At 39.7% G+C, this 27,587-nt stretch overlaps 1 protein-coding gene across 5 annotated transcripts in view; it reads left to right on the top strand.

Moving 5' to 3' along the window:
* Nucleotides 1-27,587, top strand: part of SLC39A9 (solute carrier family 39 member 9) — a 62,157-nt gene that overhangs the window by 10,241 nt on the left and 24,329 nt on the right. For 4 of the 5 annotated variants that reach the window (XR_004057252.1, XM_030930225.1, XM_010359734.2 and 1 more), the window contains one exon: nt 12,200-12,308. Coding sequence is in view for 2 of the 5 variants with exons in the window: in XM_030930225.1 (XP_030786085.1) it covers nt 12,200-12,308 (109 nt within the window). In the remaining 3 variants the exon portion in view is untranslated. Of the gene's footprint in view, nt 1-12,198; nt 12,309-12,929; nt 13,022-27,587 lie in introns of those variants that run through there. The other variant, XM_030930228.1, reaches the window with a different exon arrangement.

Below are 27,587 nucleotides of genomic sequence, written 5' to 3'. Positions count from 1 at the left end.
CATGCCTGTAGTCCTAGCTACTTGGGAGGCTGAGGCAGGAGAATCACTTGAACCTGGGAGGCGGAGGTTGCAGTGAGCCATGATTGCACCACTGCACTCCAGCCTGGGCAACAGAGCGAGACTCTATGTCTCAAAAAAAAAAAAAAAAAAGATTATATATTCTGGAGCCAGACTACATAGGTTCAGATTATGACTCTGCCATTACTGGCTGTATAAACCTGGGCAAATTGAACTTTCTATGTCTCTGTTTCCTTTAAAGTGGAGACAATAGAAGTACCTACCTCATAAGATTGTTTTGAGGATGAATGAGCTAATATATGTAAAGTGACTGTAATAGAAATGCCTGACATAGTAAGTACTTAATAAATGTTACTATAATGATAATGAAGGAGAAGAATTTTGGTAGCACCTCCCTTGTGTAGAACTTGGCCATCCAGAAGCCACATTAATCTAAAGGACCAGCAAAGTCTCTGATTAGCCAAATAGCCTGAAGAACAAGCATTTTGTTTGCTCTCTACTGTTCCTGGTTCTCATTTGGCTCCTGTGTATCTTTTTTATGTAATTCTGGTAGGCTGGTGGGCCAGTTATCAATTTATTTCCTCTCAGCTTTAAATTCAGTCTTCACTGACTCTGCAAAAACACATCTGGGCCCCGTAAATATTTTTCCTCTACCAGCTGGCACAATGTTATGCTTTGTCTGCAAGGGGTGCTGGAGAGAAATTGTAAGTGGAAGTGGTTTTCTTTCTTAGTTCTGCCACACTTGCCCGGCACCAATTCCTGTAGCACAGACACCCTCCCCCGTGTCCAGTTCCTGCGATGCACCCAGCTTCTTCAGCACAGGTTCCTGCAACACATGTGACTGTGGCTTTCCCAGCATCTAGCCAGACTTCCCTGAGACCCAGCTCCTGCACCACCAAAGGCTTCTCCAGCCCCAGGCTCCTGCTGCACACACAGTCCTCACGCACACAGCAGTTGGTAGTTTCCCCTGGCACTCCCCTTGGGCAGTTTTATAGTCTTGCTGGTGAGCCACTTTCCCATAAACACTTTTCCCAAAACCTCGAGTACAGATTTCCAGCAGGTTCCACCAGCACGGTACTACAGAAACTTCTCTGCCATTCGCAGAGCCCCACCCATCCCCTCTTCAGCAGAGTTTGGATCTCAGCCTTTGCGGGGCCTCTTCTTTGAGCACTCTTATCTCAGTGCTAGGATAGTAGCTGCCCCATATATCTGCTATTATATTCTTTTTTTTGTGGGGGAGATGGAGTTTCGCTCTTGTTGCCCAGGCTGGAGTGTAATAGTGTGATCTTGGCTCACCACAACTTTCGCCTCCCAGGTTCAAGCGATTCTCCTGCCTCAGCTTCCCAAGTAGCTGGGATTACAGGTGCCTGCCACTATACCTGGCTAATTTTGTATTTTTAGTAGAGACAGGGTTTTTCCGTGTTGGTCAGGCTAGTCTTGAACTCCCGACCTCAGGTGATCCATCTGCCTTGGCCTCCCAAAGTGCTGGGATTACAGGCGTGAGCCACCATGCCCTGCCCTGCTATTATATTCTGTATGGTTCTCTTTTAGTCAGTTCCTCATAATTCTAGTCCCCTTTTATGCTTTCATAGGTATTCTTTTTTTCTTTCTTTCCTTTCTTTCCTTTTCTTTTCTTTCTTTCTTTTTTTGAGATGGAGTCTTGCTCTGTTGCCCAGGCTGGAGTGTGGTGGTACAATCTTGGCTCACCACGACCTTTGTCTCTGGGTTCAAGCAATTCTCCTGCCTCAGCCTCCCGAGTAGCTGAGATTACGGCTGCCCACCACCACGCCCGGCTAATTTTTGTATTGTTAGTAGAGACAGAGTTTCGCCATGTTGGTCAGGCTGGTCTCAAACTCCTGACCTCAGTTGATCCACCCACCTTGGCCTCCCAAAGTGCTGGGATTACAGGTATGAGCCACCATGCCCAGGTTCCTTTTGTAGGTATTCTTTATGTTAAACTTTCTCTCTTCAAATTACTTTATGCTTTCTCTTTCATGAAAGGACCCTGACTGATACAGGTAGGTAATGGATCATAAATCAAATAAGGCTGAACAGAGAATTAACCAGAGTAAAATAAGACAGCCCTGGTGTCATGATATATGGCAGCTGACCTTCACTGTCAGTGCCTGGGAGTCATTAGGGAGAAGTGAGAACTGTGGGCATCTAAAGAGCACATATCATTTGACAACAGCAAGTCTTACTATTTTTCCAAAGCTGGAAATCTGGATTTTTATATTAAGTCTCCTGAATTTTACCCTTTGGCTATTTACTCAAATATTGCATCAGTGCGTGGGCCAAACAACCCATGTTTGTGAGTCGACAAGCCTCTAGACTGCCTGATTTCTAATCTCTCTGCATGTAGAAGGGATGGGCAAGCAAGTAGAGGAAATAAGTTATAGCATGGTACTGGGGGTGGGAGAGACTGAAAAACATTTTGAATTATTACACAACGTCAAAGGGCAGTTGTTTAGAACCACTTGCTAGAGGGGAAAACATCTCTATGTTCACATTAAAGACACTATATTCTTTAATTTGACTTTAGTATAATAATGACTACATGTCAACTGATATGTCAGGTTCTACGTTAATTTTAACAATAACCTTGAAAGGGAAGAATTCTTGTCCCACTTGTAGATAAGGAAAGTGGGCCTCAAGTTTAGTAAGTACAAAGCCCCTATTTATATAGCCTCTAATTAAATTAACAATTTTTTAAAAGGACACTGTGGAAAATTTAGAAAATATGGTAATGTATAAAAGGAAAATAAAAGTATTATTCTACTGTTCAATTAGAATCACTAATAACATTTTTGTTTCTTTTTTTCTATTTGTTTGCATTTTTAACATAATTGATTGTGGTTGATATGTGTAATTTACATTCTCCCTTTTATAACCTGGTAGTATATCATAAGCATTTTCCTTTATTCTTAAAAACTTGTTCCAGGCATTTTTTGTTGTTGTTGTTGTTAAGGCAAGGTCTCACTTTGTCACCCAGACTGGAGTGCAGTGGCATGTTTGTTTTGGCTCACTGCAACCTCCACCCCCTGGGCTCAAGCCATCCTTCTACCTCAGCCTCCCTGGTAGCTGGGACTCAGGCATGTGCCACCAGGCCCAGCTAATTTTTATATTTTTTGTAGAGGTGAGGGCTCACTATGTTGGCCAGGCTGGTCTCGAACTCCTGAACTCAAGGAATCAATCCTCTTGCCTTGGCCTCCCAAAGTGCTGGGATTGCAGGTAGGGGACACTGTGCCAAGCCTTGGGCATTTTTTAAAATGTCCTCATTACATTCAATTATGTACAGAAATTCTTAATATGCATTTAATTTGTTTTTACATTTTTGTCATGATAATAGTGTTGCACGAATATTTTTTGTCTCAAGCATTGACCATATTTCAGATTATTTTTTCAGGGATAGAATGATAGAGCTAAACAGCATGAATGTTCTTCAGAAGGTTCTCAATCTATATATTACCAGTTTTTAAAAATGCATTTTTCCAACACATGCAAATAACACTGTATTCTCACAAACTTTATCATTATTCATTTTTAAAACTGTACTAATTTCATAGAGGAAAAGGTATATTTACTATTTTAGTCTGCTCAGTTCAGTTGAACTCCTTATGTATCAATGATATATTTATTGGCAATGCTTTTCCAGGTTATTTTTCAATGGGTTTTTATTGGTTTTGACTTTGTAGTTACATCAAACAATCGTATGGGATTTATATTTAGTTCTTTTATGTTTAGAAAGGAATTTTATGCAAAAAGAAAAGTAAATTAATTTTATTTTCCAAGATTGGAGGAAATGGCATTAATAAAATACTTGCTTGTTATTACTGCCTTAGAAGGTGTTAAGTAACCTTGATGTCAGATGAGTTAGGAAGTAGGAAGCTTACATGCCCCTGGCAACATGGCAGAATTGTAGCTTTGTTCACTGGAACTTGTGTTATTCTTGCAGTGGAGGAGCTTAGAAGCTTTTTTTGTATGTTACTGTGATGTTGAAGACAAGTAATAACAACACCTACTCTGCTAAGTTGCACTAATATCCTGCTCCTACATAATAATAATATTAGTAGAGACGGGGTCTCACCATGTTGGCCAGGATGGTCTGGATCTCTTGACCTCGTGATCTGCCTGCCTCAGCCTCCCATAGTGCTGGGATACAGGCATGAGCCACTGCGCCCAGCCTATGGCCCTTTATTAAATGTATTTGCATGCCCCTTGAGTGAAACTATCAATTCTGAATCAACTAATCACTGAAAATTCTTGATATAGTTACGCATACAAGGAATATATGAGGTCTATTTCCTGGCACAAATATTCTAAAGATGTTCCATTACATTTGTGTAATTGTTTATATCAGAGCCCAGTGGCCGGTACCAAGTCCCTAGTGCTTTGCATGGTGGTGGGCATTTAATTCCTTCTTTCAATAAATATTTAGGGGAAACTGCTATGTGCCAGATACTTCCTTATAAATTGAGAATTTAGCAGTAAATTAAAGATCTCTGCCCTGACATAATTGATAATTTTGTGGGGAAGGGGTTACAGGGACAAACAGTAAACATAGTGTTGAGTGGATGTTTAACTTCATTTGGTAAATAAATGCACTTAATTTCAAAGTGAACTGAAAACAATACAGTAGTTTTACCTCAGGCTGCCTTTCTTCGAAGGAAATACTACAAAGCTAGATGATTCATTCAGATTTACCTTGATGGTCTCTTCCTACAAACTGAAATTCTTTGTTTCTGAATGTTTGATGGTATTATAATTTCATGTTTGCACTTAGATCAGGATTTTCCAGCTTTTGGGTTTCATAGATCAGTCACATATTTAAAATTTCAAAGAATCGGCCAGGCGCGGTGGCTCACACCTGTAATCCCAGCACTTTGGGAGGCCAAGGCAGGGGGATCACGAGGTCAGGAGATTGAGACCATCCTGGCTAACACGGTGAAACCCCGTCTCTACTAAAAACACAAAAAATAAGCCGGGCGTGGTGGCGGGCACCTGTAGTCCCAACTACTCTGGAAGCTGAGGCGGGAGAATGGTGTGAACCTGGGAGGCAGAGCTTGCAGTGAGCTGAGATCGTGCCACTGCACTCCAGCCTGGGTTACGGAGTGAGACTCCATCTCAAAAAAAAAATTTTTTTTTTCCCAAAGAATCGATACAGGATTACCTCCTTTTCATTTTGCCGTGTAAGGACACTAAAAATAAAACACAAAAACTGGTCACCATAATTTCTTTAAAAAAAGGACATTTTAACCAAAATTAAATAGGACATAATCTCAGAATAAAAAAGTTCTTTACATTGAAGAAATAAAGCTTTATGATGTGCTCACTGTATTGTCCTTACTTTATTTTGTCATGGACCATTAGAAACTGTCAATAGAGAAGAATTATAACTATTTATAATTTTGTTTCTTCTCTTGATGTTGCTGAGGGATTTTGCTGATTCATACTATTTTGAAAGGTTGCATGAGTGTCATCTTTTTTGGAGATAAATTTTTTTACAGTGGATTGTATGTATTATGCTATGCAATGAACATTGTCATGGAGTGCAATGCTGAATCTAATCATCCCTGTAACCAGTAACTAGCTTAGTCATGTGATCTTGGGCAAATCACTTCTCATCTTTGGCCTTCGATTCTCCATCTATATACTGAGAGAAAATGATTTTTTATATTTTCTTCCAGTTCTTTAATTTGAATTGATAACTTTGGTAGCTAATATCCCTATTTTTAAAACATGGGTCTAAAGATTAATAAAAATCTTTACTGTGGCTTTCTAAAAATTTGCACCAAACTCCTGTTTATATTTCATATTCTTTTTGTTTGTTTGTTTTGAGACAGGGTATTGGTCTGTCACCCAGGCTGGAGTGCAGTGGCACAGTCTCAGCTCACTGCAACCTCCGCCTCCTGTGTTCAAGCGATTCTCCTCTCTCAGCCTCATGAGTAGCTGGGACTACAGTTGTGCACCGTCATACCCAGCTAATTTTTGTAGAGACAGCGTAGAGACAGCGTTTTGCCATGCTGGCCAGGCTGGTCTCAAACTCTTCCTGCTTTTAAAACTTATCTCAATGTAGTTTTTCATGTGACCCCAGAGTAGAATATTATGAAGCACTTCGTAAGTGCCTAGTAAATTGTGGGTTGATCCAGAATTGTGGACACCATTGGTTTCCCCATGATGTTATTGACATAAAATTGTGGTGAATTATTTTTAAGAAATATCTGGGCCGGGCGTGGTGGCTCAAGCCTGTAATCCCAGCACTTTGGGAGGCCGAGACGGGCGGATCACGAGGTCAGGAGATCGAGACCATCCTGGCTAACCTGGTGAAACCCCGTCTCTACTAAAAAAAATACAAAAAATTAGCCGGGCAAGGTGGCGGGCGCCTGTAGTCCCAGCTACTCAGGAGGCTGAGGCAGGAGAATGGCGTAAACCCGGGAGGCGGAGGTTGCAGTGAGCTGAGATCCGGCCATTGCACTCCAGCCTGGGCGACAGAGCGAGACTCTGTCTCAAAAAAAAGAAATATCTGAACGGCAGATGAGATTGTTTAAGGAACATTTTTGGAAGTGCCTTTTAGTGTTCGAATTAGATCTCTGACCTTGATTTCAGAGACCTGCCATGAAGAAAGAAGCCTTGTTAAAACTGAATGGTTCTAAAATGAATCCTTTCAGAAATCCTGGCTGAGTATATTACTACCCAGTTAATTTTTTTATAAATAGATAATTTTATAGAGTGAAAGGTACAGATCTTAATATAGTTTGATGAATTTTAGCAAATGTTTACAAATGTAACTCACATCCCAATCAAGATTTAGAACATATCTATTATTTTTGAAAGTAACCTGATGCCACTTTCCAGTGAATCCCCACTGTGTGGCCACCCTTTCATCCCTGGTCACCAGAGGCAGTCACTGTTCTGATTTCAATTGTTACAGATTAGTTTGGCCTGTTTTTAAACTTCATATACATTGATTCATACAGTACATATTCTTTTGTGTAAGGCTTCTTTCACACAAACATCAGGAAAATGTTTATGAGATTTATTCATTTATGTGCTATCTGTAGCCGTAGTTTATTCCTTTTTATTGCCAAGTGGTAGTCCATTGTTTAAATATACCACAATTTGTTTATCCATTCTCCTGTCAATGGACATCTCCTCTAGATTGTGGCTATTCTTGATGTAGCTTCTGTGAATATTCTTGTACAAGTTTTTTGTGGACATATGTTTTCATTTCTTTTGAGTAAATTCTCAAAAGGGGAATGCTAGTTTAACTTTATAAGAGATTGCTAATCTTCCAAAGTGGTTGTACCATTTTATGCTGCCACCAGCAATGTGTGAGTTTTCCAGTTGCTGTATATCTTGTAATTATTTAGAGTTGTCAGTCTTTTCAATTTTGGGCATTTTAATGAATGTGAAAAGATATCTTGCATAGTTTTGATTTACATTTTTTCTGATGACTAAATGATGTTGAGCACCTTTTCATGGGCTTATTAGCCATTCATACATCTTTTGTGAAGTGTCTGTTCAGTGTTTTACCCATTTTTTAATTGGCTGTTTGTCTTTTATTATTGAGTTGTAGAAGTTCTTTCTACTTCAAATACAAATCCTTTGTCTGTGTCATGGAGTCTGTTCTGCCTCCCAAGCCAGTACCCCAACCACTAGAATACTCTCAGTTTACAAGTACCCAGTAGCCATTCTGAATATATAAGGGTTGACCTGGCTGTGTGCTGGGGATCGGGGGGATTCTCCTCTTGCTATACGGCATGTATTAGTTGGTGTTGACATTGCAGCTCTAGTTCCCCCTTTTTCAATAGATACATAGATCCCTTTCTTCCCCTCCAAACAAGGAGGGAGTAATGTTTCAACCAGCCTTTCAGCTAAAAAACTATTTTCCTATAGAGATAATATTTACAAAAGCTAGTTAGGCTCCCAGCCTCTCAGTCAGAAGTTCAGTAATATATCAGAGATAATAGAGCTACTGTTTTTGCTAATTAACCTCTTTTTTATTATTATTGTACTTTAAGTTCTAGGGTACGTGTGCACAACGTGCAGGTTTGTTACATATGTATACATGTGCTATGTTGGTTTGCTGCACCCATTAACTCGTCATTTACGTTAGGTGTTTCTCCTAATGCTATCCCTCCCTTAGCCCCCACCCCATGACAGGCCCTGGTGTGTGATGTTCCCCGCCCTATGTCCAAGTGTTCTCATTGTTCAGTTCCCACCTACGAGTGAGAATATGCAGTGTTTGTTTTTCTGTCCTTGCAATAGTTTGCTCAGAATGATGGTTTCCAGCTTCATCCATGTCCCTATAAAGGACATGAACTCATCCTTTTTTATGGCTGCATAGTATTCCGTGGTGTATATGTGCCACATTTTCTTAATCCAGTCTGTCGTTGATGGACATTTGGGTTGGTTCCAAGTCTTTGCTCTTGTGAATAGTGCTGCAGCAAACAGACATGTGCATGTGTCTTTATACTCACATGATTTATAATCCTTTGGGTATATACCCAGTAATGGAATGGCTGGGTCAAATGATATTTCTAGTTCTAGATACTTGAGGAATCGCCACACTGTCTTCCACAATGGTTGAACTAGTTTACACTTCCACCAACAGTGTAAAAGCATTCCTGTTTCTCCACATCCTCTCCAGCATCTGTTGTTTCCTGACTTTTTAATGATTGCCACTCTAAATGGTGTGAGATGGTATCTCATTGTGGTTTTGATTTGCATTTCTCTGATGACCAGTGGTGATGAGCATTTTTTCATGTGTCTGTTGGCTACATAAATGTCTTCTTTTGAGAAGTGTCTGTTCATATCCTTTGCCCACTTTTTCATGGGGATGTTTCATTTTTTCTTGTACATTTGTTTAAGTTCTTTGTAGATTCTGGATATTAACCCTTTGTCAGATGGGTAGATGCAAAAATTTTCTCCCATTCTGTAGGTTGCCTGTTCACTCTGATGTAGTTTCTTTTGCTGTGCAGAAGCTCTTTAGTTTAATTAGATCCCATTTGTCTATTTTGGCTTTTGTTGCCATTGCTTTTGGTGTTTTAGTCATGAAGTCCTTGTCCAGTGCCTGTGTCCTGAATGGTACTGCCTAGATTTTCTTCTAGGGTTTTTATGGGTTTAGGTCTAACATTTAAGTCTTTAATCCATCTTGAATTAATTTTTGTATAAAGTGTAAGGCAGGGATCCAGTTTCAGCTCTCTATGTATGGCTAGCCAGTTTTCCCAGCACCATTTATTAAATAGGGAATCCTTTCCCCATTTCTTGTTTTTGCCAGTTTTGTCAAAGATCAGATGTTTGTAGATGTGTGGTGTTATTTCTGAGGACTCTGTTCTGTTCCATTGGTCTATCTCTCTGTTTTGGTACCAATACCATGCTGTTTTGGTTACTACAGCCTTGTAGTGTAGTTTGAAGTCAGGTAGCGTGATGCCTTCAGCTTTATTCTTTTGGTTTAGGATTGTTTTGGCAATGTGGGCTCTTTTTTGGTTCCATATGAACTTTAAAGTAGTTTTTTCCAATTCTGTGAAGAAAGTCATTGGTAGCTTGATGGAGATGGCAGTGAATCTGTAAGTTACCTTGGGCATTATGGCCATTTTCACGATATAAATTCTTCCTATCCATGAGCATGGGATGTTCTTCCATTTTTTTGTGTCCTCTTATATTTCGTTGAGCAGTGGTTTGTAGTTCTCCTTGAAGAGGTCCTTCACATCCCTTACAAGTTGGATTCCTGGGTATTTTATTTCTCTTTGTAGCCATTGTGAATGAGAGTTCACTCATGATTTGGCTCTCTGTTAATTGGTTTAGAGGAATGCTTGTGATTTTTGCACATTGATTTTGTGTCCTGAGACTTTGCTGAAGTTGCTTATCAGCTTAAGGAAATTTTGGGCTGAGACGATGGGGTTTTCTAAATATACAATCATGTCATCCTCAAACAGGACAATTTGACTTCCTCTTTTCCTAATTGAATACCCTTTATTTATTTCTCTTGCCTGATTGCCCTGGCCAGAACTTCCAACACTATGTTGAATAGGAGTGGTGAGAGAGGGCATCCCTGTCTTGTGCCAGTTTTCCGAGGAAATGCTTCCAGTTTTTGCCCATTCAGTATGGTATTGGCTGTGGATTTGTCATAAATAACTTACTATTTTGAGATACATCCCATCAATACTAGTTTATTGAGAGTTTTTTTTTTTTTTTTTTTTTTTTTTTTTTTTTTGAGACGGAGTCTTGCTCTGTCACCCAGGCTGGAGTGCAGTGGCCGGATCTCAGCTCACTGCAAGCTCCGCCTCCCGGGTTCCCGCCATTCTCCTGCCTCAGCCTCCTGAGTAGCTGGGACTACAGGCGCCACCACCTCGCCCGGCTAGTTTTTTGTATTTTTTAGTAGAGACGGGGTTTCACCGTGTTAGCCAGGATGGTCTCGATCTCCTGACCTCGTGATCCGCCCGTCTCGGCCTCCCAAAGTGCTGGGATTACAGGCTTGAGCCACCGCGCCCGGCCTATTGAGAGTTTTTAGCATGAAGGGCTGTTGAATTTTGTCGAAGGTCTCTTCTGCATCTATTGAGATAATCATGTGGTTTTTGTCTTTGGTTCTGTCTCTGTGATGGATTATGTTTATTGATTTGCATATGTTAAACTAGCCTTGCATCCCAGGGATGAAGCCAACTTGATCTTGGTGGATAAGCTTTTTGATGTGCTGCTGGATTCAGTTTGCCAGTATTTTACTGAGGATTTTCGCATCAATGTTCATCAGGAATATTCTTCTAAAATTCTCTTTTTTTGTTGTTGTGTCTCTGCCAGGCTTTGGTATCAGGATGATGCTGGCCTCATAAAATGAGTTAGAGAGGATTCCCTCTTTTTCTATTGATTGGAATAGTTTCGGAAGGAATGGTACCAGCTCCTCTTTGTACCTCTGGTAGAACTCAGCTGTGAGTCTGTCTGTTCCTGGACTTTTTTTGGTTGGTAGGCTATTAATTATTGCCTCAATTTCAGAGCCTGTTATTTATCTATTCAGGGATTCAACTTGTGGTTTAGTCTTGGGAAGGTGTATGTGTCCAGGAATTTATCCATTTCTTCTAGATTTTCTAGTTTATTTGCTTAGAGTGTTTATAGTATTCTATGATGGTAGTTTGTATTTCTGTGGGATCGGTGGTGATATCCCCTTTATCATTTTTTATTGTGTCTATTTGATTCATCTATCTTCTTTATTAATCTTGCTCTAGCAGTCTATCAATTTTGTTGATCTTTTCAAAAAACCAGCTCGTGGATTCATTGATTTATTTTGAAGGATTTTTTGCATCTCTATCTCCTTCAGTTCTGCTCTGATCTTGTTATTTCTTGCCATCTGCTAGCTTTTGAATGTGTTTGTTCTTGCTTCTGTAGTTCTTTTGCAATGTTAGGGTGTTGATTTTAGATCTTTCTTGCTTTCTCTTGTGGGCATTTAGTGCTATAAATTTCCCTCTACACACTGCTTTAAATGTGTCCAAGAGATTCTGGTACATTGTGTCTTTGTTCTCATTGGTGTCAAAGAACATCTTTATTTCTGCCTTCATTTCGTTATTTACCCAGTAGTCATTCAGGAGCAGGTTGTTCAGTTTCCATGTAGTTGAGTGATTTTGAATGAGTTTCTTAGAGTTCTAGTTTGATTGCACTGTGGTCTAAGAGACAGTTTGTTGTGATTTTACATTTGCTGAGGAGTACTTTACTTCAAACTATGTGGTCAATTTTGGAATAAGTGCGATGTGGTGCTGAGAAGAATGTATTTTCTGTTGATTTGGGGTGGAGAGTTCTGTAGATGTCTATTAGGTCTGCTTGGTGCAGAGTTGAGTTCAAGTCCTGGATATCCTTGTTAACTTTCTGTCTCATTGATCTAATATTGACAGTGGAGTATTAAAATCTCACATTATTATTGTGTGGAAGTCTCAGTCTCTTTGTAGGTCTCTAAGGACTTGCTTTATGAATCTGGGTGCTCCTGCATTGGGTGCATATATATTTAGGATAGTTAGCTCTTCTTGTTGAATTGATCCCTTTACTATTATGTAATGGCCTTGATCATTTTTTAGCTTCACTGTCTATTGTAGATGTTGGTCTCACAAATGAGCAGCTCACAGTCTTGATTACAGATACTTCAGAAACTTTTCCCCATTCATTAATCAAAGTTTGCAATGATTTGTTTTCTCTCCAGGAACGACTGAAGCTGGTGACTGTTTTGGGTGCTGGCCTTCTCTGTGGAACTGCTCTGGCGGTCATTGTGCCTGAAGGAGTACATGCCCTTTATGAAGATATTCTTGAGGGTGAGAAAGAGAAGAACCTTGTTTGAGATATGTTATTGACTTGGAGGGTTAGCAGGATGAAGCTTAGTGCTATGTTTTCTGAACACAGTTCATGTTTACCATAGAGTTCTAACCTGAGAAGAATTGTTGAGAGATATCTTGATATCTTTGATATTGAACACATCCTTAGCAGTTTGTGAACTGAATGCCCCAAATCATGAATACCACTTAATGTCTATTTGCCATAGTGCATGAATATGAGTCATTTTAAGTTGTGACAGTTCTTTTTTAATGCTTACTCAAACACTTCCCAAATCCCACATGATAGTGGCTGCATTTTTTGCTAATTTAAAAATATATAGATATAAATATTTAAATTTAAGGACCCTTTACAGTAAACTTTATAGATAATTGGTGAGGACCCATGCAGTAAAGGATAACTGAAAAATTAAAGAGGCCTTTCCTGACCCTAATAGCAACAAGCAGAGGGAACAGTATAGCTGTGTGAGAGTAAATGCTTGGTGGTCAGCTTGGTTCACTCACCAGCAAAGTAATTTGGTCCTTCATACAGCTGAAAAGCATACTTGATTCACATTTGCAACTTAGCAAAATCTGATTACTACATGTCATGAAACTTCACAGTTTCCTGTGAAGGATTGACATCACAGCTGTTAAATCCGTGAGCTGAATCCTCAAGCACCAAGTCTACCGGATGTTAAGGATAGTATAAAGAGGTAGGCACTTCCAAATTTCTTACTAGATACAATATAATAAATACTTTTTCACATATTGGTAGAGGAAAAGAACTGTGTCCTTCATCCAGAATGATGATGCTCTTAGGCCGGGGTTTGATAGACAAAGAGTTTTGGCAGATATAAATGAGGATTGCAGAAGTGTTGCAAGATAGGACAGGGGCTGAGGAGTGGTCAGCTGTGTTGGGGAACAATAATAAATCAGTGGTCTCTACCTTACAGCAGTGGTCTCTACTTTTTTATGGTCACACATCCTACAGGAGGAGTGGGGAATGATTTACATGCACTATTGCACTGATTTAATGTGTACATTATAAAATATACTCCTAAAATAGGAACATTTTTGAGGCCTGAGATTTAAATATACATAGAAGAACAATATTTTCTTTCATATTCTAGTGGGTCATCTTGAATTTTTCTAGGATATGATTCCACTATAGAAATCACTGTCCTAGTATTTGTCCTTTTATGAATGGCACTTTGTTTTCTAAAGTTATCTGATAATGAAAATTCCTTGAGGAAGAGGTACATTTTAAAAGTATAATTTCCTGACTTCCAGCCTAGATTCCTTAATCTCCAGGAAGGATCCTGGGAAGATCTTTTTTTTTTTTTTTTTTTTTTTTTTTTTTGAGATGGAGTCTTGCTCTGTCAACCAGGCTGGAGTGCAGTGGTGCAATCTCGGCTCACTGCAAGCTCCGCCTCCTGGGTTCACGCCATTCTCCTGCCTCAGCCTCATGAGTAGCTGGGACTACAGGCGTCCGCCACCACACCTAGCTAATTATTTGGAATTTTTAGTAGAGACGGAGTTTCACCGTGTTGGCCAGGATGGTCTCGATTTCCTGACCTGGTGATCCGCCCTCCTCGGCCTCACAAAGGTAATATCTATTTTTAACAAGTTGTCTGCGATTCTTATGAAACAAGTTTTAGAAACACTGGAGTAGAGGAAAGAAGTGCTTCAAGTATAGTTTCTTTGTGTTATTTTTAATATCAGTTTGAGATATAATTTACAAACCATGTTTCAGGTATAGTTGGGGGTTTTTTGTTTGTTTTTTTATTTGTTTGTTTTGAGACAGGGTCTCACTTTGTCGCCTAGGCTATAGTCCAGTTTTGCGATCACAGCTCAAATCTCTTGGGTTTAGGCTATCCTCCTGCCTCAGCCTCCTGAGTGGCTGGGTCTATAGACGCACACTGCTATGCCTGGCTAATGTTTTATTGTTTTTTGGAGCTATAGAGTCTCTTGCCTAGGCTGGTCACCAATTCCAGGACTCAAGCGGTCCTCCCACGTTGGCCTCCCAAAGTGCTGGGATTACAGGTGTGAGCCACCACACCCAGCCCAGGTGTAGTTTAAGACTAAAATTATCTACCATGTGTTAGGTTGTGTGTAGAGAAAAACTCTCTCTAACCATATTTTTCCTCTGCTCTCACATGACAACAATAGTAAACACAGAAGAAAACTTCTGTAACCAGATGCATGAGATATCTCCCCACTACCAGGCAGTGGACACCAGCCAAGTGTCCTCCAATTTAATTTAATTCTGATGCTGTCTACCTGGAGGCAGTGTCAGATCCCACAGATTGAGGACTCAGTCCCCAAGACTGCTCCCTTCTTCACCCATCACCAATCGCAAGCCTGGGCCTCTGGAACTGACCAACTGGCTTAAAGTTAGGATTCCCACAACCCTGTCTTTGGGTTCAGTTAATTTGTGAGAGTGGGTCACAGAACTCAGAGAAACACTTACATTTACCAGTTTACTAAGAATGATATTTTAAAGGATACAGATAAACAGCCAAACAGCCAGATGAAGAAATACAAAGACTAAGGTATGGAAGGGTCCTGGGTGCTAGAGCTTCTGAGCCTGTGGAGTTGGGGTGCACCACCCTCCTGGCACATGGATGAGTTCGTCACCTTTCTGTCAGCCCTGATATGTGTTCAGCTAGCTAGATGTTCCCTGAACCCTGTCCTCTTGGGTTTTTACGGAAGCTTCAAGATGTTAGCATTACTCCCCTCAGGGTTTAGGATCGTACCCTCTCATGGGAGCTTAAGACCCCAAGTCCTGCCTTGGGGCAGGTGAAAAGAGGGCAGGAGAAGGTCGGAAGCCTGCTCTTGAGGCCTACCACACCCAACAGTATAACAAAAGACTGCAACAAGGGCTATGTAAGTTATGAACCAGGAACTGTGGACAAAAACCAATATATACGCATACATTTGTGTGTGTGTGTATGTATATGTGTGTGTAGTGTATATACTTATATAGACTTTGTATACATGTGTTTACATATATACACATAGGTACACACATAAAATAACACCAAAGGTTGCATTCCCTTATTTTCAGTTTTCCTGATTTTTGACCCAAAATAATTTTTTTTTTTTTTTCCAGACAGGGACTCACTCTGTCTCCCACGCTGGAGTGCAGTGGTGTGATCACTGCAGCCCTGACTTCCCCAGGCTCAGGTGACCCTCCTACCTCAGCCTCCCAAGTAGCTGGGACTGCAGGCGCATGACACCACACCCAGCTAGTTTTCAGATTTTTTAATAGAGACGGGATTTCACCATATTGCCCAGGCTGGTCTCGAACTCCTGGGCTCAAGTGATCCTCCCACCTCAGCCTTCCAAAGTGCTGGGATTACAGGTGTGAGCCACTGTACCCAGCCAGAATAATTTTATGGTGTCATTTGAAAACAGATTACAAAGTGCTTTATAGGTCTTTTCTGAAAATAAACATTCTCTTTAACCTTTCATCATAGATTAGTTTCCAGCCCTAAGTCATTTAAATTTTTTAAAAAATATTTTCATTTATATATTTTACATTCACTTTTTTGGTGTACACATCTACAAGTTTTGACAGATGCATAGAGAGTGATGTTATCACCACTGCAATCAAGATACAGAATAGTTTTGTCACCCCAAAAAATATGCTTGTGCTGTCCATTTGTAATAAAATCTTTTCTCCACTCCCAACCCCTGGCAACCACTGATCTCTGTCTACATAGTTTTGCCTTTTCAGAATGTCATAAATGGAATCATGTAACCTTTGGGTCTGGCTTCTTACTTAGCATAATGCATTTGAGGGTCAGTATATGAAGGGAAAATGTTTATTATGGAAAAACTATGCATGGATTTCAAAACACTTTTTTGCATTAAAATAAGCTTGTGCTAACTCTTTATAACATGTCTGAACAGGATCTACTTAGAAGCACTAAGAAGGTTAAGACAGCAGTTTGAAAAGAGCCCATATCAGAGCAACATGAATTCTGCTCAGATTGAAACAAGAACAAACAGCAAATTTATGGGGAAGGTTGGGTGTAAGAATGGTACAATCATTGATGGTTTACAAAAAGTTTACGGGAACCGAGTGTGGTGGCTCACGCCCATAATCCCAGCATTTTGAGAGTCAAGGTGGGCGGATCATGAGGTCAAGAGATTGAGACCATCCTGGCCAATATGGTGAAACCCCATCTCTACTAAAAATACAAAAATTAGCTGGGCGTGCTGACGCATGCCTGTAATCCCAGCTACTTGGGAGGCTGAGGCAGGAGAATCGCTTGAACCCAGGAAGCGGAGGTTGCAGTGAGCCGAGATCACGTCACTGCACTCCATCCTGACAACAGAGCAAGATTCTGTCTCAAAAAAAAAAAAAGTTTATGGGGACAGTGCCCCAAAGAATTCAGCAGTTTACAAATGGCTAACTTGTTTTAAGAAGGGACAAGATGATGTTGAAGGATGAAGCCTGCAGCAGGAGACCATCCACACCTATTTTCTTTCCTTTTTTTTTTTTGAGACAGTCTCCCTCTGTCGCCCAGGCTGGAGTGCAGTGGCCAGATCTCGGCTCACTGCAAGCTCTGCCTCCCGGGTTTACGCCATTCTCCTGCCTCAGCCTCCCGAGTAGCTGGAACTACAGGCGCCCACCACCACGCCCGGCTAGTTTTTTGTATTTTTTAGTAGAGACGGGGTTTCATTGTGTTAGCCAGGATGGTCTCGATCTCTTGACCTCGTGATCCGCCCGCCTCGGCCTCCCAAAGTGCTGGAATTACAGGCGTGAGCCACCGCGCCCGGCCTACACCTATTTTCAAAGAAAAAATTAATTTTGTTCATGCCCTAACTAAAGAAGACCAACAATTAACAGCACAAAAATTAGCCAGCCCCATAGCCCTGTAAATTGGTTCAGCTTACACAATTCTGACTGAAAATTTTACATTGAACAAACTTCCCACTCAGTAGGTGCCAAAACGGTTGTGCCCAGATCAGCTGCAGACAAGAGCAGAGCTTTGAATGGAAATGGGACCCAAGTGGGATCAAGATCCTGAAGCATTTTTTTCAAAGAATTGTAACAGAAGATGAAACATGGCTTTACCAGTACGATCCTGAAGGCAAACCACATTCAAAGCAATGGCTACTGAGAAGTGGAAGTGGTCAGTCAAAGCAAAAGTGGATCGGTTAAGAGCAAAAGTCGCTGGCAACAGTATTTGGGGATGTGCAAGGCATTTTACTTGTTGATTTTCTAGAGTGCCAATGAACCATAACATCTGCGTATTATAAGAGTGTTTTTAAAAAGTTAGCCAAAGTGTTAGCCGAAGAATGACCAGGAATGCTTGATCAGAGAGTCCTCCACCACGACAATTTTCCTGCTCGTTGCTCTCATCAGACAAGGGCAATTTTGTGAGATTTTTCAACAGGAAAGTTTTGGGCACCCGCTTTATAGTCCTAATTTGGCTCCTTCCGACTTCTTTTTGTTTCCTAATCTTAAAATCTATAAAGGGTACCATTTTTCTTCAGTTAATAATGTAAAAAAGACTGCATTGACATGATTAAATTTCCAGGACCCTCAGTTATTTAGGGGTGAACTAAATAGCTGGTATCATCATTTACAAAAGTGTCTCACACTTGGTAGAGCTTATGTTCAGTAATAAAGTTTATAGTTTTAAATTTTTTAATCTTTTAATTCCATTTTTCCACAAGCTTTTTGAAGTCCCCTTATATTGTTCTGTGTATCAATAGTTTGTACCTGAGTAATATTTCGTTGTTTGCATGAACCATATTTGTCTATTCTTTCACCAGTTGGAAGACATATATATGGGTGGTTCCTGGTTTGGGTGACTATGAATAAAGTAACTATTAATGTACAGGTTTTTGTATGAACATGAGTTTTTATTCTTCTTGCATACTTACAAGCGCCAGCCTGGGCAACATAGTGAAACCCTGTCCTTACAAAAAATTACTCACGCGTGGTGCTGCACGCCTGTAGTCCCAGCTACTTGGGAGACTGAGGTGGGAGGATTGCATGAGGCTGGGAGGCAGAGGTTGCAGTGAGCTGAGATTGTGCCACTGCACTCCAGCCTTGGCAACAGAGCAAGACGAAAGAATACTTACAAGTAGGATTGCTGGGTCACATGACAAATATGTGTTTAATTTCATAAAAAAACTGACAAACTCTTTCTAAAATGACTGTAATATTTTGCATTCTCATCAATAATAGATGAGAGTTCCAGTTCGCCCCTTCCTTGTCAACACTTAGTGTTGTCTGTTTTGTTTTAATTTTTAATTTTAGCCATTCTAATAGCAGCGTAGTGATATCTCAATGTGGTTTTAATTTGCATTTCCCTGTGATGATGCTGAACATCTTCTCATATGCTTAATTGCCATTGTTACAGCTTCTGTGGTAATATCAAACATTTTGTTCATTTTAAAAATTGAGTTTTCTTATTATTGAGTTTTGAGAATCCTTTATATATTCTAGATACAAGTCCTTTATCAGATATGTGTTCTACAAATATTTTCTCCTAGTTCGTGGCTTATCTTTTCATTCTCTTAACAGTAACTTTTAGAGAGCAGTTTTTAATTCTGATGAAGTCCAGTTTATCAGTTACTTCTTTTGAGATTTTGCTTTTGGTGTCATTTCTAAAACCCCATGCTGAGCCCAGATTCACAAAGATACTGTCTCTTTTGTTTTCTTCTAGAACTTTTATGATTTTCAGTTTTACATTTAATTGTATGATTTATTTTGATATAATTTTGAATGCAGGTGAAAGTTCATTTTTTGGCATATGGGTAGATGTTCAGTATTTCTAACACCATTTGTTGAAAAAAACATCCCTCCTCTATTGAATTGTCTTTGCACTTTTGTCAAAAATCAATTAACTGTATTCGTGTTAGTCTATTTCTGGATTCTCTATTCTGTTTTATTGATCTGTATGTTTACCTTTTACTGGCACTACGTTGTCTTGATGTAGCTTTATAGCAAATCTTGAAATCAAGTAGTGGAGTCTTTCTTTGTTCTTAGTTTTCTCTTTTTTTTTGAGACAGGGTCTCACTCTGTCACCCAGGCTGGAGTGTGCAGTGGCGTGATCATAGCTGACTGTAACCTTGAACTCCTGTGCTCAAACAATCCTCCCATTTCAGCCTCTCCAGCAGCTAGGACTACGGGTGCATGCCACCATGTCTGGCTAATTATTTAAACTTTTTATAGAGACAGCCTCACTCTGTTGCCCAGGCTGATCTTGAACTCCTGGCCTCAAGCGACCTTCCTACCTTGGCTGGGGTTACAGGCATGAGCCACCCCACCCAGCCCACTTTGTTCTTATTTTTCAAAATTGTTTTGGCTTTCCGTAAACTTCTTTGCCTTTCGATAAACATTTTAAAATCAGCTTGTCAAATAGCTATAGAATAAATCATGCTGAGATTCTAACTGAAATTGAGTTGAATCTATAAATTTGGGGGAGAAGAGACATCTTAAGAATATTGTATTTTCCAATCCATGAGCCCCGTATATCTCTCTGTTTATTTAGATCTTCTTTGATTTATTTCATCAGTGTTGTAATTTTAGCATACAGATCGGCAGATAGTTAATTGATTTATGCCTAAATATTTCAGGTTTTTAGTAATTGTAAATATTACTTTTATAACGTTTTCAATGTCTAGTATTCTAGCATATAGGAAGTTCTAGTATAAGAAATTTCATTTCGTATAGGCGCTTTTTTGTAGATTCCTTGGGATTTGCTACATAAATAATCATGTCATCTGTGAATAGGGACAACTTAACCTTTTCCTTTCCTAGCTGCCTTTTTTTTTTTTTTAAACCTTCCTTATTGCATTGACTAGACTATCCATTATGAGATTGATTAGGAATGAAAATGAGCATTCTTGCCTTACTTTCATTCAGTCCTTCATTAAATATGAGGTTAGGTATAGATTTTTTATGGATTCCCTTTTTCTCTCTCTCTTTTTTTTTAAAAAACTTTTATTTTAGATTTAGGCAGTACATGTACAGGTTTGTTACCTGGGTCTGTTTCATGATGCTGAGGTTTGGGCTACAAATGATCCCATCACCCAGGCACTGAGCATACCAATAATTTTTCACCTTTTGCCAGTCTTCCTTTCCTCCCCTTCTAGTAGTCCCCAGTTTTTATTACATAAAGTCTATGAGTACCTGATGTTTAGTTCCCACTTATAAGTGAGAACATGTGGTATTTGGTTTTCTGTTCCTGCATTAATTTACTTAGGGTGATAGCCTCCAGCTTCATCCACCTTGCTGCAAAGGACATGATTTCGTTCTTCATATGGCTGAATGGTATTCCATGGTGTATATGTACCACATTTTCTTTATCCAGTCCACCGTTGATGGGCAACTAGGTTGATTCCATGTCCTTGCTATCCAGAATAGTGCTGTGATGAACATAAGAGTGCACGGTGTCTTTTTGGTACAGGGATTTGTTTTCTTTTGGATAGATACACAGTAATGGGATGGCGGGGTTGAATGTTAGCTCTGTTTTATTCTTCAAGAAATCTCCAAAACTGCTTTCCACAGTGACTGAGCTAATTTACATTCCCACCAACAGTGTGTAAGTGTTCCCTTTTCTCCCTAGCCTTGCCAGCATGTTGTTTTTTGACTTTTTAATAATATCCATTGTGATTGGTATAAGATGATATCTCATTGTGGTTTTGATTTGCATTTCTCTACTGCTTAGTGATTTGGAGCAGTTTTTCATGTTTGTTGGCAGCTTATATGTCTTTTTGAGAAGGGTCTATTTATGTCTGCCCATTTTTTAATGTGATTGTCTTTTACTTATTCAGTTTTTAAAGTTCCTTATAGATTGTGGATACTAAACTTTTGTCAGATGCCTAGTTTGTGAATAATTTCTCCTATTCTGTAGGTTGTCTGTTTATTCTCTTGATAGTTTGCTGTGCAGAAGCTGTTTAGTTTTATTAGGTCCTACTTGTCAATTTTTGTTTTTGTTGCAATTGCTTTTGAGGACTTAGTCATAAATTCTTTCCCAAGGCTGATGTCCAGAGTGGTTTCCTAGGTTTTCTTCTAGGATTCTTATAGTTTGAGGTCTTACATTTAAATCTTTAATTCACCTTGAGTTAGTTTTTGTATTTGGTAAAAGGTAGCGGTCCAGTTTCATTACCCTGCATATGGTTAGCAAACTATCCCAGCACCATTTATTGACTAGGGAGTTCTCCATGTTGACTTGTTGAAGATCAGATAACTGTCAGTATATGGCTTTATTTCTGGGTTCTCTATTCTGTTCCATTGGTATATGTGTCTGTTTTTGTACCAGGACCACACTGTTTTGGTTACTGTAGTCTTACAGTGTAGTTTGAAATCAGGTAATGTGTTGCCTCTGGCTTTGTCCTTTTTGCTTAGGATTGTTTTGGCTATTTGTTCTGTTTTTTGGTTCCATATGAATTTTAGTATAGTTTTTTTAGTTCTGTAAAAAATGATGTTGGTAGTTTGATAGGAATAACATTGAATCTGTAGATTGCTTTGGGCAGTATGGCCACTTTAATGATATGAGGAAGTTTCATTCTCTTCCTAGTGTGCTGAGAGTGTTTATCTTGAATGGTTGTTGAATTTCATCAGATGCTTTTTTCAGTCTGTTAGTGGAGTGAATTGCAGTAATTGATTTTCAGATGTTGAACTAGACTTGCATATACTCACCTCCTAGTTATTGTATATAATTCTTTTTATATGCTGCTAGATTCAATTTACTAATATTTTATTAAGGATTTTTGTGTTTCTGTTCATGAAGAATATTGGCCTGTAGTTTTCCTTTCTAACAACATCTATGTATGGTTTTATCAGAGTAATGCTGGCCTCTTAGATTTGGGAAGTGTTCCCTTCTTTTTTATATGCTAGAAATCAATAATATTTCTTCCATAAATATTTGTTAGAAATTACTAGTGAATTTGCCATCTTGGCCTGGAGTTTTCTATGATGGAAGGTTATTAACTATGAATTCAGTTTTTTAAATAGATAGATATAGGACTGTTCAAGTTACCTATTTCTACTTGAGTATGCTTTGGAAGTTTGTGTCTTTCAAATAATTGATTTATTTCCTCCTACTTTTTAAAGTTTCTTTAGGTGAAGCTCATTGATTTGAAGTTTCCCTTCCCTCCTCTCCTTTCCTCTTCCCTCCCCTTTCCTTTCCTTTCTTTTCTTTTCTTCTTTTCTCCTAGGCAAGGCCTCGCTCTGTCACCCAGGCTGGGTACAGTGGCACAATCTCAGCTCACTGCAACCTCCTCCCCCCAGGTTCAAGTGATTCTAATGCCTCAGCCTCCCAAGTAGCTGGAACTACAGGCTCGTGCCACCATGCCCAGCTAATTTTTGTATTTTTAGTAGAGACGGAGTTTCACTATGTTGGCCAGGCTGGTCTCAAGCTCCTGACCTCAAATAATCCTCCCACCTCGGCCTCCCAAAGTGCTGAGATTACAGGCATGTAATTCTTTTCTTTTCTCTCTCTCTCTCTTTTTTTTTTTTTTTTTTTTTACAACAGAGTCTTGCTCTGTTGCCCAGACTGGAGTGCAGTGGCATGATCTTGGCTCACTGCAACCTCCATCTTCCAGGTTCAAGCAATTCTCCATCTTCCGGGTTCAAGCAACTCTCCTGTCTCAGCCTTGCAAGTAGCTGGGATTACAGGCGCCCACCACCATGTCTGGCTAATTTTTGTATTTTTAGTGGAGACAGGGTTTCACCATATTGGTCAGGTTGGTCTTGAACTTCTGAACTCAGGTGATCCACCTGCCTCGGCCTCCCAGAGTACTGGGATTACAGGCGTGAGCCACCGCACCTGGCCTATTCTTTTCTAAGAATTTAGGCTAGGCATGGTGGCTCATGCCTGTAATCCCAGTAATTTGGGAAGCTAAGGCAGGAGGATAACTTCAGACCAGGAGTTTGAGATTAACCTGAGCTACATATGAAGACCCTCTATTTACAAAAAAATTTTTTTTTTTTTTTTTTTTTTTTTTTTTGAGACGGAGTCTTGCTCTGTCGCCTGGGCTGGAGCGTAGTGGCCGGATCTCAGCTCACTGCAAGCTCTGCCTCCCGGGTTTACGCCGTTCTCCTGCCTCAGCCTCCCGAGTAGCTGGGACTACAGGCACCCGCCACCTCGCCCGGCTAGTTTTTTTTTTGTATTTTTTTAGTAGAGACGGGGTTTCACTGTGTTAGCCAGGATGGTCTCGATCTCCTGACCTCGTGATCCGCCCGTCTCGGCCTCCCAAAGTGCTGGGATTACAGGCTTGAGCCACCGCGCCTGGCCAAAAAAAAAATTTTTTAAATGAGGTGGGCGCAATGACTACAAAAGAGGTGGCCGCAGTGACACACACAGCAGGAGGTTGAGGCTGCAGTGAGCCATGATTATGCCATTGCACTCTAGGCTGGATGAAAGAACAAGACCCTCTCTGAAAAAAAAATTTAATGCTATAAATTTCTTTCTAAGCACTACTTTATTTGCATCTCAAAATTTTAGTGTGCTATATTTTTATCTTTATTTAGTTTGAAATATTTTCTAATTTCTTATGCGACTTTGTCTTTTACCCATGTGTTACTTAGAATTGTGTGATTTAATTTCCAAATTTTTGAGTGGTGTTTTTTAAAAATTTGGTTGGTTGCTTCGTTTTGTCCCTGATTCTGTTACTGATTTCGAGTTTAACTTTATTATCGTAAAAGAATATACTTAGTATGATTTGAAAACTTACAAATTTGTAAATGCTTTTTTAATGGTCCAGAATATGGTTTATCTTGTGGAATGTTCCATGTACACTTGAAAAGAATGTACATTCTCTTCTTCTGTAAATTTCAAGTCAAGTTGTTTGATAATATTGGTCTTCTATATCTTTGCTGATTTTCTGCTTCTATCTGTTACTAAGACGGGAGTATTGAAGTCTTCAAATATGATCGTGGATTTATCTGTTTCTCTTCATTTCTATTAGCTTTTGCTTTATGTATGTTGAAGCTCTTTGGTTAGGTACCTACCTGTTTAGGAGTGCTATGCCATGGTGAATTGACCTTTTTAATCATTGTGTAATATCCCTCTTTATTCCTGATAATATTTCTTGTTCTCAAGTCTACTTCATCTAATTTTAATATAACCACTCAGTTTTCTCTTGATGGTTGTATCTTTCCCCGCTATCCTTTTATTTTTAGCCTGTGCCATTTATTTAAAGTGGACTTCTTACAGATGGCATACAGTTATATCTTTTTTAAAAACCCTAGTTTGACAACCTCTGTCTTCTAATTGGTGTGTTTAGACCAGGGATTAGCAAACTTTTTCTGTAAAGCATCAAATAGTACATATTTTAGGCTTTGTGAGCCATGTGATCTTAATTTGTACTTCTTACCTCTGCCATTGTAGCCAGATTCTCTGATTCATTCCTCTGTCCTTTGCAGTCTACTATTTTCTTTATTTTATTTTATTTTATTTTATTTAATTTTATTTTATTTTATTTTATTTATTTTTTGAGAAAAGGTCTTGCTCTTTTGCCCAGTCTGGAATGCAGTGGCGTGATCTGGGTTTGCTGCAACCTCTGCCTCTCCAGTTCAAGCAATTATCCTGCCTCAGCCTCCCAAGTGGCTGAGATTACAGGGGTGTGCCACCACGCCTGGCTAATTTTTGCATTTTCAGTAGAGACGGGATTTCACCATGTTGCCCAGGCTGGTCTGGTACTCCTGACCTCAGGTGATCCACCTGCCTTGGCCTCCAAAAATGCTGGGATTATAGGCGTGAGTCACTGTGTCTGGCCATTTCCAGTTTATTATTGATCCCATCCAGTGAATTTACTACTTTAGATATTATATTTTTCAGTTCTGAAATTTCCAGTTGGTTTCTTTTTATAGTTTCTGTTTCTCTGCTGAGGACATTCATTTATTTGAGGATTTTTTACCTTTAGGCCAGACACAGTGGCTCGTGCCTATAATCCCAGCACTTTGGGAAGCCCAGGTGGGAGGATCACTTGAGCCTAGGATTTCCAGACCAGTCTGGGCAACATAGCAAGACCCTGTCTCTATTTTTTTAAAATTATTTTTCAAAAAGTATGTTATCTTTAGCTTAGAGAACATAGTTAGAGTAGCTGCTTTGAATGTTCCAGTATCTAAGTGATCTGTAGGTTGGGTTGATTGTCTTTTCCCTTGGTAATTGGTCAGAATTTTCTGTTTCTTTGTATGTCATATAATTTGATTGTATGCTGGACATTTTGAATATTATAACTTGAGAATCTGAGTCCTGTCAAAATCTCTGAAGAATGTTTGTTTCTTTTGTTTTAGCAGAAAGTTAACCTATTTAGATTCAGTCTGAAAGTTCTATTTTTTTTGTTTTTGTTTGTTTTTTTGATGATGGTTCTCATTTTAGCTGAGTTTTCAAAGCCTTTACAATGCTGCTTTGGCTATGTCCTGTGTATACTGAGTTCAGGAGTGAGCCTGGGACTTGTGCCATTTATACATAGGATTAACACCTCCCTCAGCTCTTTCCTCTCAAGTGTTCCTTTCACATTCTCTTGCAAACAGACCCCCTTTTCCTGGTCCTCTGTCAAGAAAGACAAGGTTTCTCTAGAGTTTTGGCTGCATGTGTTGCATGTGTGGCTGCATGCAACACTGCATGTGTTGCCACCACATAGTTCCATGTAACTTGGGCTTCCATCAAAGGAAAGTAAGAGCAGAAAAGGCAGAGCAGCATAACCAGGTTTCCCCCTAGACACTTCAGACCACTGGAGTCCCTTTTTCTATTTGATCTGGCCGGAAAGATGGGGTTTTAACTGCCTTTGTTGCCACCATGCAGTTCTGCAACTGGGGCTGCCTTAAAGGCAGGACCAGGAAAGAAAAAAGAGGAGGGAAAGAAAAAAAGGGGAGACTTTCCTGTACTTCACTACATCTTAGCAGCCTCTTTTCCTGGTCCTCTGGCCAGAAGGACAGGATCTCTCTAGAATTTTTTGCTGCTTTCCATTCACTTGCTGTTGTTTACGTTTTGTAGTCCTGAAGTAGCTGTCTTTTGGTGTGTTTTGTCCAGTTTTTGTTGTAATCAGTGGGCGATTGACGTCAAAATGCACTTACTCTAACATGGCCAGCATCAGATGTCTCCAACATTCCTTTTAAAATTTAAAATGTTAATACCCCTGTTAAAGAAATTTTTTGTTGTTTTTTTTGAGACAGAGGCTCACTCTGTCACCCAGGCTGGAGTGCAGTGGCACGATCTCAGCTCACTGTACCCTCCACCTCCCAGGTTCAAGCAATTCTCTGCCTCAGCCTCCTGAGTAGCTGGGATTATAGGCACCTGCCACCATGCCCGGCTAATTTTTGTATTTTTAGTAGAGATGGGGTTTCACCATCTTGGCCAGGCTGGTCTTGAACTCATCATGTCGTGATTCACCCGCCTCAGCCTCCCAAAGTGCTGGGAAGAGTAACTCAAAACAAATGTGTGAGGTAACTTAACCACGATATTACCTTTCAGCTAAGCTGTCTCCAAATTTTTTACCTCTTCATACTGATGAGTTTAGACATATCATTGTAATTTTGTTTTTGCTGCTGTACTCTCTCTTTTCTTACCCTCTTCCCTTTCTCCTTTTTTTTTTTTTTTTTTTTTTTTTTTTTTTTTTAGACAGAGTTTTGCTCTTGTCACCCAAACTGGAGTGCAATGACACCATCTTGGCTCACTGAAACTTCCACCTTCTGGGTTGAAGTGATTCTCCTGCCTCAACCTCCCTAGTAGCTGGGATTTCAGGCACCTGCCACCATGCATAACTAATTTTTGTATTTTTAGCAGAGACAGGGTTTTACCATGTTGGCCAGGCTGGTCTTGAATGCCTGACCTTAGGTGATCTGCCTGCCTTAGCCGCCCAAAGTGCTGGGATTACAGGCATGAGCCACTGCGCCCAGCCCCGCCCCCCCCTTTCTTTCTTGTAGACCAAACCAACTTTTCTTCATACTTCAAGAAAGAAGTTTGTGTACATGTTACTACAGCCTATGGTTTCATTCTTCTGTGGACCTATAATTATGATAATATATTGTTTTCAGAACTCAGTATATCATGTTAACTAAGTGCTCTGATGCTTTAATAAGCATTATTAAATACTAATTAATGTAAAAAGGAACCTCTTACTCATATGTAATTATAGCTCTAAAATCACTGGAATTAGATGATTATCAGTTTTCATGTGACAAAAAAACTCTATAGAAACAAGTTTTAAGAACTTCAAAGATTATTGGGTAATGCAGCAGTTTACTGTGGAGCCAAAATCTGAAAACATCTCAAAATTCTTTGGACTGTTAGAATTGGTGTT

The sequence above is a fragment of the Rhinopithecus roxellana genome, chromosome 5 (assembly GCF_007565055.1).
Source record: "Rhinopithecus roxellana isolate Shanxi Qingling chromosome 5, ASM756505v1, whole genome shotgun sequence".
Taxonomy (NCBI): Eukaryota; Metazoa; Chordata; class Mammalia; order Primates; family Cercopithecidae; genus Rhinopithecus; species Rhinopithecus roxellana.
This window is presented reverse-complemented; position numbering and strand designations above follow the sequence as displayed.